General features: G+C 51.1%; 1 protein-coding gene across 3 annotated transcripts; it reads right to left on the bottom strand.

Moving 5' to 3' along the window:
• Window positions 1–249: 249 nt before the first annotated feature.
• On the bottom strand, window positions 250–2,503 carry LOC136463818 (probable nucleolar protein 5-2). 3 transcript variants are annotated; one of them, XM_066462803.1, is made up of 7 exons: window positions 2,107–2,502; window positions 1,875–2,014; window positions 1,704–1,745; window positions 1,315–1,479; window positions 924–1,009; window positions 647–777; window positions 250–573 (listed from the first exon to the last, which is right to left on the bottom strand). In XM_066462803.1, coding segments are annotated over exons 2-7 (504 nt in total). In that variant the 5' UTR covers window positions 1,953–2,014; window positions 2,107–2,502; the 3' UTR covers window positions 250–571. The 3 variants fall into 3 exon arrangements, with proteins under 3 accessions (XP_066318900.1, XP_066318898.1, XP_066318899.1); XM_066462801.1 differs by lacking the exon at window positions 647–777 and having other exon boundaries at window positions 809–1,009; window positions 2,107–2,503; XM_066462802.1 differs by having other exon boundaries at window positions 250–777; window positions 2,107–2,500.
• Window positions 2,504–13,115: the final 10,612 nt, after the last annotated feature.

Below are 13,115 nucleotides of genomic sequence, written 5' to 3' on the forward strand. Positions count from 1 at the left end.
AACAACGCTTGACCTAGTATTAAGGTTTCGTATTTCTTAAGTTGCTGATTCCCACTTTCACATGCAAGACTGGTGAACAAGATAAGGAGATCTCACTTCTTTTCTTGTTTGGCTAAAAATAACCATGCATGCAAGATCTAAGGGCATGTACAACCCACAGACAGGTGTTCATCTCTAAGCGCCTCAAATCTATCATACAGACAGGTATAAAGACAGGTCATACAACCCACAGACAGGGAGACGGTCTCTAAACTGTTTAATGCTTTGCATGTAGTTAGGATCAACTATAAATAAATTTTTGTATACAATTATGTGGCTATTTGATAGAAAATGTATCAAGGATAAATAAGAGCAACATAATTACAATATTTTTAAAAACCATCAATATAATAATTATATTTCATATAGATGCAACGTCTTTTATCTAATTTCCTTTGTTGCCATATGTGCTCGATTAGATCCTTCTTGAGTTTCCTATGTGTTGGCCGAGCTTTGATAGTGGAAGACAGATCCTTCTTGAGTTTTCAGAATACAAATACATGTATCACAGAGTAGTATAGCAGCATTGCTTCTCTGCACAGAAAGACACCACCATCAGTCCATCACAACCCGTGCCTGAATCAGAAGACAGATATGGGGTTTGCACATGTAAGATAGCTTGGCTGCCGCGCCCGGGACCGAGACGGCGTGGTCAGAGAGCATGCCGGAGCGGGGAACGCGGTGCCGTCGCCGCCAATGCCCAGTGCAGGGATCCTCCGATCCTCCGTGCGGCAGCAGCTGGAGATCGTATTTAGATGTCAATAATCACCTCAGAAAAGTCAAGGTTGACTGCATTAGCTCTGTTGCCCATCATCTTCACAACTTTGGCATACTGTATATTATCTGTAACTATTTTGGTGAGTTCTGGAAAGTGCCAGCCATACCATTCACGAACTCTCATGGCGTAAGTGTTAAGCTCCTTGTCAAGATCATCCAATAATCCAATGGCTTGAATGATCATGGTATCAACCTGTGTAACAGAAACAATAAAAAAATCACTTAACAAATCGAAATTGTTTCTTTGATTTGATAAAAAAAGAACTAGAAGAATCTTCAATAGTCAAAACTTGCAAGATGTTACATATTATGAATGTTGCAAAAGTAAGATAACATAGAAACACCAACAGGTAATCATAGGATAAATATGCATGAGTACAATATGAAAAATGGTAATTACATGCCAAGCACAAATGATGACGACACAATAAAAGCCAGACACAGAGCATAGAACAACATGGTAGATAAAATTGGCAGTAGCACCCATATAAGACTCACCTTCTCAGGACTGAACTTCAGCTTATACCTAGACAAGCTGTGGGACAATCCCAAGCTCATTGGACCAAGGTCTTGTGCACCCAACCCAGTTACAAGCTCGGTGAGCTGATTTCTCAGCCCTCTCATCAGCTCCATCACAGCACTATTGTGAAGGCAGTCAATTTTCTGCAACACAATAGAAATGTAATGAGGGATGGTCATTCAAAAAAAAGTAACAAATTGAGAAATACTACTGACCAGCTTTTCTGAGAAATAAATTGACGCCATTTGTTCAAAACTGACAAACGCAGAATGTCATAACGTGACAGATCCTACGCCGGGAGCATGAAATGAAAAAAATAAAAAACCGTTTGTGCTCCGAACTTCTGAAGGTTAAGAGAATCACAAACCTTTCTTGCTGAGTCCGACGTCGTGAACTCCTTCCATAGATCCTGCCAACAACAAGAACACAAAGGCGTAGCACATTAGCACTGATAACTCAAAAGAAAAGCACGGAGCAGACCAAATTTAACGAACCCAATCAAAACCAGACTCTAGAAATTGCAGCGGCGGTGACTCACCTCGACCTTGTCGAGCTTCCCCTCGTCGAGCACCTTGAACAGGGCGAACCCAGCGGGGGTTTCGAAGAGCACCAACATCTCCGCCCACAACCAGTCCCCCGACTAACTCAGCTGAAACAACAGATACCCACTCCCCTAACCTGCGTCGAACGAACGCCCATGGGACCAAATTAGACAGAGGAATACGTGCGCCAACCGAATCGGGCTGTTGAGAAGGCAGAAACCCTCGAACCTGGGGGAGATTCGGCGGTGGACGGCGCAGCGCGAGGCGACGAGGGGTTTCGCCTGCGGCGGCCGCGAGACGAGAAGGGATGGGGGAAAGGAAGCCGCCGGGCGGGAGGCAGCAGCTGGAGGTCGTCCGCATCCGCGCGGACATCTCGAGCACCGTCGCTGAAGAATATTTTGGCGCGACGGCTCCCTCCCGCCCGCGCGAGCGCCCCGGATCTGCGCTCCGTCGAGTTGGGAAGACGGCATCGTACAACGCTGCTCGGGTCGTCTTCTCAGCATCGGAGCACGGGCCGGCTCCGTCGCCTCGCGAGGCGACGCTGGCTCCGTCTCCAGGCTTCGACAGGGGATTTTTGTAAAAACGGCGACGAAGGGACGGGGTCAAGAGACCCGTTGTACGTGCCCTAAAGAGACTCGCATACACGTATTAACTTTGCAGGTTAGCTTCTCAAAGAAGATAGATAGCGTGAGGAATTGATTTCAGTTCTCTCTCTTTTTTTTCAAAAAAGAAAAAAGATACATAGCATGAGATGCAGACCATACGTGTAATCCTTAATCATCCAGCATGGCAGTGTTGCCAAATGAACGCACTTGGCGAGCCGTTAACTCGTTTATTTGGTTTTGCCATGGCCCATTAGCAATGAGCTTTGGGAGCTAGCTAGTGAGCAACGCACTTGGCGAGTCGTTTTTGGTCCCAGCGACGACTGAATTATAGCTTGGTAGGTATGCATTTAATAGAAATGAAGAACTCGTAGATTTGTTTTTCAACTCTAGAGTAAACTAAAATTCGAATTTAATCAAAATCTTTGACCGGTATAGTATTGTTTCGGTCCTCACCAAAATAGATAAATTTCACAGAAATTCGATCATTTCGGGCCTGAACCCTGGTAAACTCTCAATCACGCACTGTGATATGCCTCATAACTACCAGACCACACACAGTCATATAGACGCTAGCCAAAGCGACCGCGCGTGAAGTACCTGGCAGGCGACGACCATAACATCTGCTGGGACAGGAGTATTATGAGGTTGGCGTGTTAATTTGCTCCTGACAGGAGTATCTACGCGTGCACGAAACTGTATCGATGGCCTTTAAATATGTGTAGTCCCGTAACCCAGAACCCCGACACTAATAACACCACGAAGACAAGCTGATTGGTTTAATGATGAGCTCAAGTAGAGTAATGGTTTGTGCCATGGCGTTCGCTCTGGCGTGCTTGGCGGCCTTGCCTGCTCAGGGTGTGCCGGCTGCATCTGCAGCGTCGGGTGACGACGGAGGGATACTGTATATCCCGTCCGCTGCCTCCTTAGCTCATCACTGCCCCTCAAGCTGTGAGAACGTCGACATCACCTACCCCTTCGGCATTGGGCCCGGCTGCTTCCGACAACGCTTCGAGCTTACCTGCAACCACACCACTCAACCTCCAAAGTTGTTTATGGGCAACAGCACAACTCAGGTTATTTACCAACAGTCTGCTAGGAAGGTCCAGTCATAACTATAAGATCTCCTAGACGCTCATTAGAAGCGTGTCGTGTGTATGGTTAAACTCTTCTTCTTAATTATAATGATACGCAAATCTTTTGCGTATTCGAGAAAACTCAGGTTACTTACATAAGCATAGGAGATAGTAACTTAGTTTACGTCCCTGCTATGTTCTTCAACGGTACTAGCAAGGAAGAATATGGTACGAACACCTACAATGTATCTTGGGATGCCTCCGCTAAGGGTATTACTATCTCCAGTTATTATAACACTTTCTTCTTCCTTGGCTGCGATTTCGATGTTGACTTGTTTGACTCTATGAGAAACCCAATCGACTCCTGCATGAGCAGGTGCCACGGCAAGGTATTGCCGAATCAAGGGCCTTGCAATGGTTTTGGTTGCTGTTCCATCCGTCTACAAAACGACATCTCAGGCTTTCAAGGAACAATTGTTCGGGCTGATAATATGACAGCACAGTCACATCCTCTGCACCCTGGCATCATGGCTTTCATGTCGATTGGAGATCGTTACATGGAAAATGCGACTGATCTTTTCTCAAGTTGGACAAATGCAAGCAAGATTGATGACGCTGCACTTTGGGTTGCCATAACTACCACAGCACTCACAGTCCAGAGTCCAGCCGCTCGCGATCGTACCACCCGGTGCCGGCGGGCGGGCGACGACCGTAACATCTGATGGGACAGTGGAATTATGGCGGGTTAGAACCTTTGCTCGCGACGGCTTTATACAGTATCTGCGCATGCACGAAACCGTATCCATAGCTTTTAAGAGTAAAGTCCACTGGCGGTGCTCCAACTTATTCGGTTGTATTATTTCGGTCCCTAAATTCACAAATCGATCGTTTAGATCTTCAAACTTGTTCATCTGTGTCATCCCGGTACCTAAACTCACAAATCACTCGCTTAGGTTCTCAAACTTGTTTGACTGTATCATCTAGGTCGCTAAACATGCAAATCATCCATTTAGGTCCTCAAACTTGTTCAGTTGTGTCATCTCGGTCCCTAAATATTGTAAATATATTGTAAACTTATAAAGTCAATATATATTTATAGAATTGTTCAAAAAATATAAATTTAATTTCGTTAGACTCCTGATAACTTGTACTTTAAATCATAAAAGAAATCAACATGTACTTTCTATTTTTAACTATGTAGTTAAATGACTAAATAGTCACGTATAATTTATAAATCCTAAAAATGTATGTGCCTATTTAGTTATTGAACTATAGGGTTAAAAATAGAAAGTACATGGTGGTTTCTTTTATTCTAATTTAAAGTACATGTTACTAGGAGTCTAACAAAATTAGATTTATAATTTTTGGATAGTTTTATAAATATATATTAAATTCACAAGTTATAGTATTTATGGACCGGGATGACACAACTGAATAACTTTGAGGACCTAAACGGGTGATTTGCATGTTTATGGACCTAGATGATACAGTCGAACAAGTTTGAGGATCTAAATAAGCGATTTAAGAGTTTAGGGACTGGGATGACACAGATGAATAAGTTTGAGGACCTGAACGGTCGATTTGCCAGTTTAGGGACCGGGATGACATAACCGAACAAGTTCAAGGACCGCCGGTGCACTTTACTCAACTTTTAAATATGAGTAGTAGTTCCGGTAACCTAGAATATAATCCCAACACTAAACACCACGCAGACAAGCTGATTGGCTTAATGATGACTCGAGTAGAGTAATGGTTTGTGCCGTGGTGTTCGCTCTGGCGTGCTTGGCGTTGCCGGCCATGCCACCTGCATTCGCAAATGACGGCGAAGACGGGCCGGACCGTCGGCCTGCCCCAGGAACCAACAGGGGCGGGCGGATCTGCCGCTGCGCCCGAGGTGTCGACAGAGGCGGGTGTCTCTGTCATCGCGCCCCAAGATGCAAGGGGAGCGAACCCCTCTGCCCGGGAGCAGGAGGCGGGCTCGAAACAGCCCCGCCCCGACATGGTGGAGCAGGAGTCTGGGGTTTCGCCCCCCAAACGTATCCGTCGTCCAACAGCGCTAATGTAAGTCACCAGCTCCTTTGTTTTTCTCTGTTCTTCTCTGTTTTCATCGTGACTTATGCTTTTCTTTCTTTGCAGCGTCGTGAAGCGGCGTAATCCTTTGGTGCTGGCGTCAGAGAAGAGTGTCGCCCTCCGATCGGGGCGGCAACCATCGGTTGGCGTTGCGCTCGTTTTGGGCGGGAGCGACGCCGGTGCGACTGCCTCGCCGGGCGGTCATGTGCCGCCCACGGTGGCGCCCGTGCCCTCGGCGGGACAAGCCGACGCTGGGGCTTGAGGAACGCCCTCGGAGGTCGCCGAGTGGCTGGCGACGGAGGTGATACCGCTGCAGACGACGGGGCGGATGGAACTGCCGGCCGCGCTTGTGGCGCCGACCGCGGCGGGCGCGCCACTGCCGGTCGAGGCCCCGCCGACGCAGGCGAAGGCGGCAATGGCTGTGACAGACGGGACACAGCCGGATGTAGCCGTGGTGGTGCCCGAGGCAGCAGTGCCACCCACACCACCGGCGGCCCAAGTGATGGCGCCCGACGTGGGCCGAACGGAGGGGGACGTGGCCAAGGGGTTCCCAGATGTCGTGGTGGTGGCAGAGAGGACCGGTGAGGAATCGTCCCGGCCCTGATGTCGGGGGGCAACCACTGGCCCGTGCGGGACGAGCCCCTATTCTGGTGGATGAATCCGCAGGAATCGACATCGACACTCTTCACCCCGACGATGCCGCTGAGAGCATGGAGCAGGAGAGTCTCGATGAGGGGCGCCCTACGTGAAGTCATTGTTCCCACTGGCCGGGTATTCCCTTGATCTTGCTCTCCATTCGTCCTCTTCTTTCTTCATGTATTTTTGTGTTCTGACCATCATCTTTTTTCAGTCCCTTATCGCTCGCAGCCGGGAGAAATCTTGCTTCCTTCATGAGCAGATGGAGAACTGGGACCGCCTCATCGAAGAGGCGCGACTGCGCGGGGATGTGACCGCCTAGCTCATTGCCGCCCAGCAGAGGGTGGCCGAGCTGACTCCCCTTGCCGAGGAGGCGGATAGTCTCCGACTACGGGATGCCGAGGCCCGTTGGCATGAGGAGGAGACCGAGATGGCGTTCGAGGCCCTATTGGCGAGGGCGCTACAAGATGACGAGGAGGCCGCCAGAGTCAGGAGGGAGTGGGATGAGCTGCTTCAGAGGGACGCTGAGACCCACCGGTGGATCCTCGACCTTCTGGCTGAGGCTGAGAGGGAGCGGGAGCTGAGGCTGGGAGCCGAGGAGAAGCTCGTAGCCCTAGAGCGGAGGGTGAGTCAGGATGCCGAGGCGGTCGCCTGGCTACGCAAGGGGCGGGATGAGCTGCACCAAACTGCGAAGAGGCTCCGCTCGGAACGTGGAGTGGCCCACGAGGAGCGCGACTAGGCCGTTCGAGAGTGAGACAAAGCGCAGCAAAAGATCAGCTCCCTCCAGGCCAAGCTTGGAGCCGTAACAACCCAAAGGCTAGAGGCTGAGGGTGTCTCTGTCGGTCTGGCCACAGAGCTCGCTGAGGCAAAGAGGAACCTTTAGGCGGAGAGCAACGAGCTCAGTATCCTGAGCGCCGCCCTTGGAGTGGTCTGCGATGACCTAGAGGTGGTGCAGTTAGAGGGGACCGGTTCGCTTGCGGCCCATGCCGTTGAGATCACGGCGTGGGTGCGCCAGCTCGAGAGGGACGCCCTTCACACCGGGGTCCATTAATCCTTCGCGATTGCTCGTTCTCATTATGGGGACATCATCGACCTGGAGACGATGAGCCTTGGCTTTATGCCTGGTTACACTGATGCCGAGCTGGATGAGATAGAGGCGGCGGTGGCTCCTCTTTCGCGGGACCTGGCGGACAAAATAGAAGACACAGTTCTACCTCGGAGGGGTTAGTTAGTCAGATAGGTTGAGTAATCGTTCATGTAACAAGCAGACAAATTCCGACCCTTCTACGCTATCGCACAAACTTATTATTTTGTTTTGTTTGACTAACTTTGTTCTTCCTCCCTTTTTATGTGTGGAAAGGGGTTCATGTGTTCTGACCCTTCGGTTTGCTTAAGATCGCAGGGCCCAAGGTGTAGGAGGGAAATTCTGATCGCGCTGGTGAGCAAGAGTGCCATAGCCATAGGGGCGTAGGTTTCTCGTAGTCCAACCGGCCATGCTCAATCATTTGTTTCCATAGACCTTGCCACTAGATTTAACGTGAGGAAGAGGTTGGGCACGGCGACTGTTTTAGAAAAGGTGTATTTATACCCTTATCAGCCCCCGAGTGAGATCCGACCCCTTACCGTTGCTGGGGTCATGGGTCACTAAAGATTGTGGAGAGGATAGCGAAATTAATAGGAGAAAACGTCTCTTGTTTTCGTACGTACCTCATCCCTAGGATTCGAGCTATTGTTCTATGACTGCGTGTTCGGTCTCCTTGCGAGTCCAACTTTTGTCGAACCCCCTCATGTAGCGGGGGTTCGATCAAGGGTCGGCTTGACTTTGTGATTGTTGCATCATCCGTGGTTTCCACAACCATGGGGGTTGAGCTAACGTTACTTGCCTCGATGGCTTGAGTGATGCGTTCGGTGAGCTCGCTAACGGGTATGTTCGAGTGGAATCTGGGTTCGTCGTTTGTGATGGGCTCGGCAGAGCCTTCATGTGATGTTCCACCGCCCCTTAACCCGTCTTCCAACAGATGCGCCCTCAATGGGGATTCTATGGGCTCGGCGAGGGGCTAGGATCGAACGAGAAGGTTGGGATGACCCTGTCCGCTTCTATGCGGGTCGGGTGAAGGCCGCTGGGGCTCATCTGCGTTTTCTCCCCTAGCTCTTGTTTGACATGAGGCGGCCTCGGACCCCCATGGGTCGGCCTTCAAACCTTGGTCTTCCGATTTAGGGTCGGGCAGCTTGAGCCCCAGAGCCTTGTGAGGCTTGGGAGGGGTCCGCCGTATTTCGTGCGTTACCCTGCCCTCGATTTGCGTAGCCAGAAGTGACTCGTCGTTTGTTTGCGACCGTGTGTTCGGTCACTTTGCGATGCCGAGTCCTCGATCCCCCATGCGTAGCAGGGGTCCGGTCAGGGGGTCGGTTCATCTTGTGATCGTCATCCCTCATGCATCCATTCGCTAGAACGAAGGGGCTGAGCCATGCCATGCTTTCCTCGCTGGACGGAGTACGATGCTCGGTGAGTTGTTAACGGGCTTGTTCGAGTGGAGCCCCGACATCCCCTTCGTGGGGGCCCAGTTCGAGGTCAGTTGGTGACTGACTCTAGACTCTTGGCGGCCGGTCCATATAGTTTTTGGATCCGTTCGACCAGGCTGAGGGCTCGATGCCTTTCTTTGGGGAAAAACCATGGACCCTGCATCATCCAAGACTCGAAACGAGGGTCGGGACGCCCGAGGCATTCTGCGCGCTTCAGGTATTGGCCGTTAGCTAGTCCGTCCTTAACCTCCCCTCATTCTAGCGTGCCCTAGAGTGGCCGTGAACCCACTATTTGGCCAGCCTTCGAACTCCTAGGCGTTAATGGGCCATAGGAGCGTTTTCAGCTCCGTATCCCACTTACCTGCGGCGGCCCGTAGTCTTTGAGGGCGAACTATTGCTCGGCGGATCCTTCGTAGGGAATATTTGGATAGGCATGCGCTCGTTTTTCGGTAGCTTCCTGGAGCCGTTCGATCGACCTGGGTACAGGTTTTATCTTGATGATAAGAGTGATGGGTTCGGGAAGCTCTTATCGAACATGATCGAGCAGGATCCGAGTCTGTTGCTTGCGATGGGGTTGGCATAACCCGCGCGGGGCATCCTACTGCTCCCCTCCTATTTCCCTATAGTGGCCACGCTGTCCGATCGACTTGTGTTACCTACTGAGATAAGACTTTCCTACGGAGACAGAGGATGAGGACATCCTGCGCAAGAATTTAGTTAGGCAGATAAGCCAAGCGGGGAACTTGTAATAAATGGAAAAGCTCTTAAATTTTGCTATAGCAAACAACTTTTTAGTTCTTCTCCCCTTTTTGTATAAAAAGGTTAGTGCATTCCGACCGTTTTTGTCGTTAAGGCCATAAAAGCTCAGGATGCGCGTGAGCCATTTCTGATCACGCTGGTGAGAAGAGACGCCATAGCCACTAGGGCATAGGTTTCCCGAAGCTCGACCAGTTATACTCAGAGCCTATTCCCGTAAACCTAGTTCCTAGGTTTTAACATGAAAGGGGGGCCAGGCACTGAGAATGTTTGCTAGGCGGATAGATTTTTAAAGCGTACAGGCCCTTTCCATGCCTAAGGCCAAAAAAGCCTGGGGTGCGGAAAGGAAACTCAGATTACGCTGGTGAGCCAAGACGCCGTAGCCACTGGGGCATAGATTTCTCGTGGTCCAACCAGTTTTACTCAGGGTTTATTTCCGCAAACTTCGCTTTTGGATCTTAATCGTGAAAAAGGGGTAGACGTAGAGATTATCTACTGGATAGATATGTCCTTATTAGCCCTCGAGTGAGGCCCGACCCCCCGCCGTTTGTTGGGGTTGGGTGTCACAAAAGATCGGGGAGTTCGACAACGAAACTAATAATAACAGGAAGTGCGCGTTTATTAGGGGTAAAAGTGACATAGCTGCTCAATGTTCCAGGCGTTGATGAAGATATCGCCGTTGAGTTAGTAGGCGCCTAGTCGGAGCATCTCCTTGATGACGCGTAGTCCCTCCTACGGCGGGGAGAGCCTGTGGCGGTCCTTGCATACTTGGCTGAGCGAAGGAGGGCGACATCGTGTGCTTTGTCTAGCTGGGCTCCATCCTATGCTCCCCCTTGTTAGAGCTTTCGGACAAGAACCGCTTCAAGAGAACGCAGTCCTTGTAGAGGTGCTTGACGGGGAAGGCATGGTTCGGGCATGGCCCCTCAAGCAGCTTCTCGAAGTGGCTCGGGGTGCCCTCCGCGGGCTTTCGGCCCCCTGTATGGTCAGCATTGGCCACTAGGGAGCCCTCGCACCGCCGCTTGTTCTTCCTTTTGTTGGGAGGCTTAGAGGTGCCATCGTCGGCGTCCTCGTCCCGCTTTGCCTTGCCCTTGTGGGTCTGTCGACAAAAGGCCCGAGGTTTCGTCAAGTCAGGGCTTGGGCTCCGGTCCTCACCGCTGTCATAGCGTCTGCCATGGCATGGATGGTAGCCATGGCTGGCCCCCTCCTTCGCATCGCCGTAGGCACGCCTTCGGGCATCGAGGGTGTCACGGGCATCGCGGTGGAGGCTGGGACGCTCATGCACCAGAACCACGGTGCGCGGCCCACCACCCTATTGGGCCAGATGGACCAGTACGTCCTCGTCAGGTTGTTCTGAGGGCGCTTCGTGTCTGCGAGCGTCGAGGGTGTCACGCGCATCACGGTGGAGCTCGAGATGCTCGTGCACCAAACCCGCGGTGCGTGGCCTTCCATAGTCGAGGCTGAGGGACTAGTTGCTTCCGGGGGCATGGACCTCTGTTGTAGGTAGCTGTAGCTCCTCGGGCGCCTCGACGATTGCGTTGAGGCCAGTGAAGAGGAGGGGTTGTGTGGCAGCGGAAGACCGAACCAACTCTCCCTCCGTCGTAATGACGAAGTCCAGGTTCCCGAAACGCACGCGCGCGCCCGGGACCCAGCTGACATTGCGATTAGCCATCCGAGGCCTGGTGTTGATGTCGAGACGCGCAAAGGACCCCTACCTGGCACGCCAACTATTGGTGTTTTGAGTAAGCACCGGCTAGTAAATTTGTATATTGCGCGCCTGACCCGGATGGTGTGCTAAGAGGACATAAGGATTATACTGGTTCAGGCCGAATGTCCCTACATACAGTTTCGAGCTACTCGTGTTATTAGCACTGAGTTTGTAGTAGGGGGTTACAAACTGGCGAGAGAGGGAGGTAGCTCCCAAGTCTCTGGTGTGATGCGGTATGTTTGTCCGATGAATCGCCCCCTCAGTGGGACGCCCTACTTTCCCTTTTATAAGTCAAGGGGAAGCAGGGGTTTACCACCCCCAGGAGAAAGGACAGAGAAATAAGGCTCCCAGAGGTGCACCATCCTCCTCTTCGTGTGGGTCCTGCTGACCCTGTAGATCATGGTGGCAGCGGCGTGGTACCGGGGTCCTATTGGTCGCTGTAGCTTACGTGCGGGCGTCGTGCACCATTTTTGTCTTCCGTCCCATCCGAGTGGACGGAATGGTCAAAGGGTCCTCTGACAGAAAGCCATGCGGGGGCTAGCGGTACAGTGCCAGTCAACTAACGCCGGTTGACTGGCGTAGGACGGTGGTCAGGCAGGGAGTTGGTTGCACAGTGACCACGTATCCGTCACTGTGGGCGATGTGAGTTTCCCGGAATGACATGTCGTAGGGATGGGTCGTACTGGGATGTGACAGCTCCCTGCACGATGCCAGAAGTTTGACCTTGAGTGGTATTTTGTGGCCTATAGTGGTTGGCGGCGACGTGAGCTTCTGTTAGGAACCGTGTTCGAGGGATCGTGCGAGGTGGAGCCAGCCCTCAGACATCGGCCGAGGCGGAGCCGACCCTCAAGGGTCGGTTGAGGCGGGGCCTACCCTCGGGAGTTTTTAGCAAAGGCGAAGCCTACCCTCGGGAGTCAGCCGAAGCAGAGCCAGCCCTCAGACGTCGGGCGAGGCGGAGTTGGCCCTCAGGCGTCGGGCGAGGCGGAGCCGACCTTCGGGGGTCGGACGAGATGGAGTTAGCCCTTGGGAGTCAGCTAAGGTGGAGCCGACCCTAGGGGGTCGGGCGAGGCGGAACCCGCGGCCTTAGTGTCCACCGAGGAGGAGCCAACCCTTAGGAGTCGGACAAGGAGGAGCCGCTGGCCTTGGTGGTCAGACGAGGCGGAGCCCAGCAAGAGGTGTAGTCGCGCTCTTGACTGCTCGGATGAATCAATCATTGATGGTTATTAGCTCCTCCTCTTCAGGTACCTAGTATTGGTCCCCGACAACATGACAGAGACATTGTGGGGCTATTTTGGTCTTTTTTCCTTGCTTATTGGTTGTCGTGCTCATTCCTAGAATGACAATAATTCTGAGACTGTAATTCTAAGATGGAGGGAGTACGTTCTAGAGAGTCAAGTAGACAAAAACTTCTGCTTCCCAGCATACTGTTCCATACACCATACTATAGTCAGTCCTCGCAATTGCTAGCTGTAGAAAGAGTAAACGCCACTATCACATCAGCCTTGCTGTAAGGATTGAGAAATGTATGGACAGACTAAACGCTGAATTAGTTTCAGTCATTTCAGCTGCTGCTCACAATACATAGACGGTAACTCATGAGAAGACTCAAAACTCCATCGACCATGTAAGTGGTTCTAACCCCCCCTGTCCACAAAAGAATGTGCGAGTAGGAGTAATTTTAAGTTAATGTGTCTAAAGTTTAATTAAATATATAGATAAAAATATTAATGTTTATGGCATTAGATAAATATATCTTATGACAAATCAAATGATACGTATTTAATATTATATTAATATTTTTACTTATAGTTAGTTAAATTTAAAATATTTTAACTTGGTATTATACTAGAATTGCATTCTTTTATGGACAGT

This window comes from Miscanthus floridulus, chromosome 7 (assembly GCF_019320115.1).
Source record: "Miscanthus floridulus cultivar M001 chromosome 7, ASM1932011v1, whole genome shotgun sequence".
NCBI lineage: Eukaryota > Viridiplantae > Streptophyta > Magnoliopsida > Poales > Poaceae > Miscanthus > Miscanthus floridulus.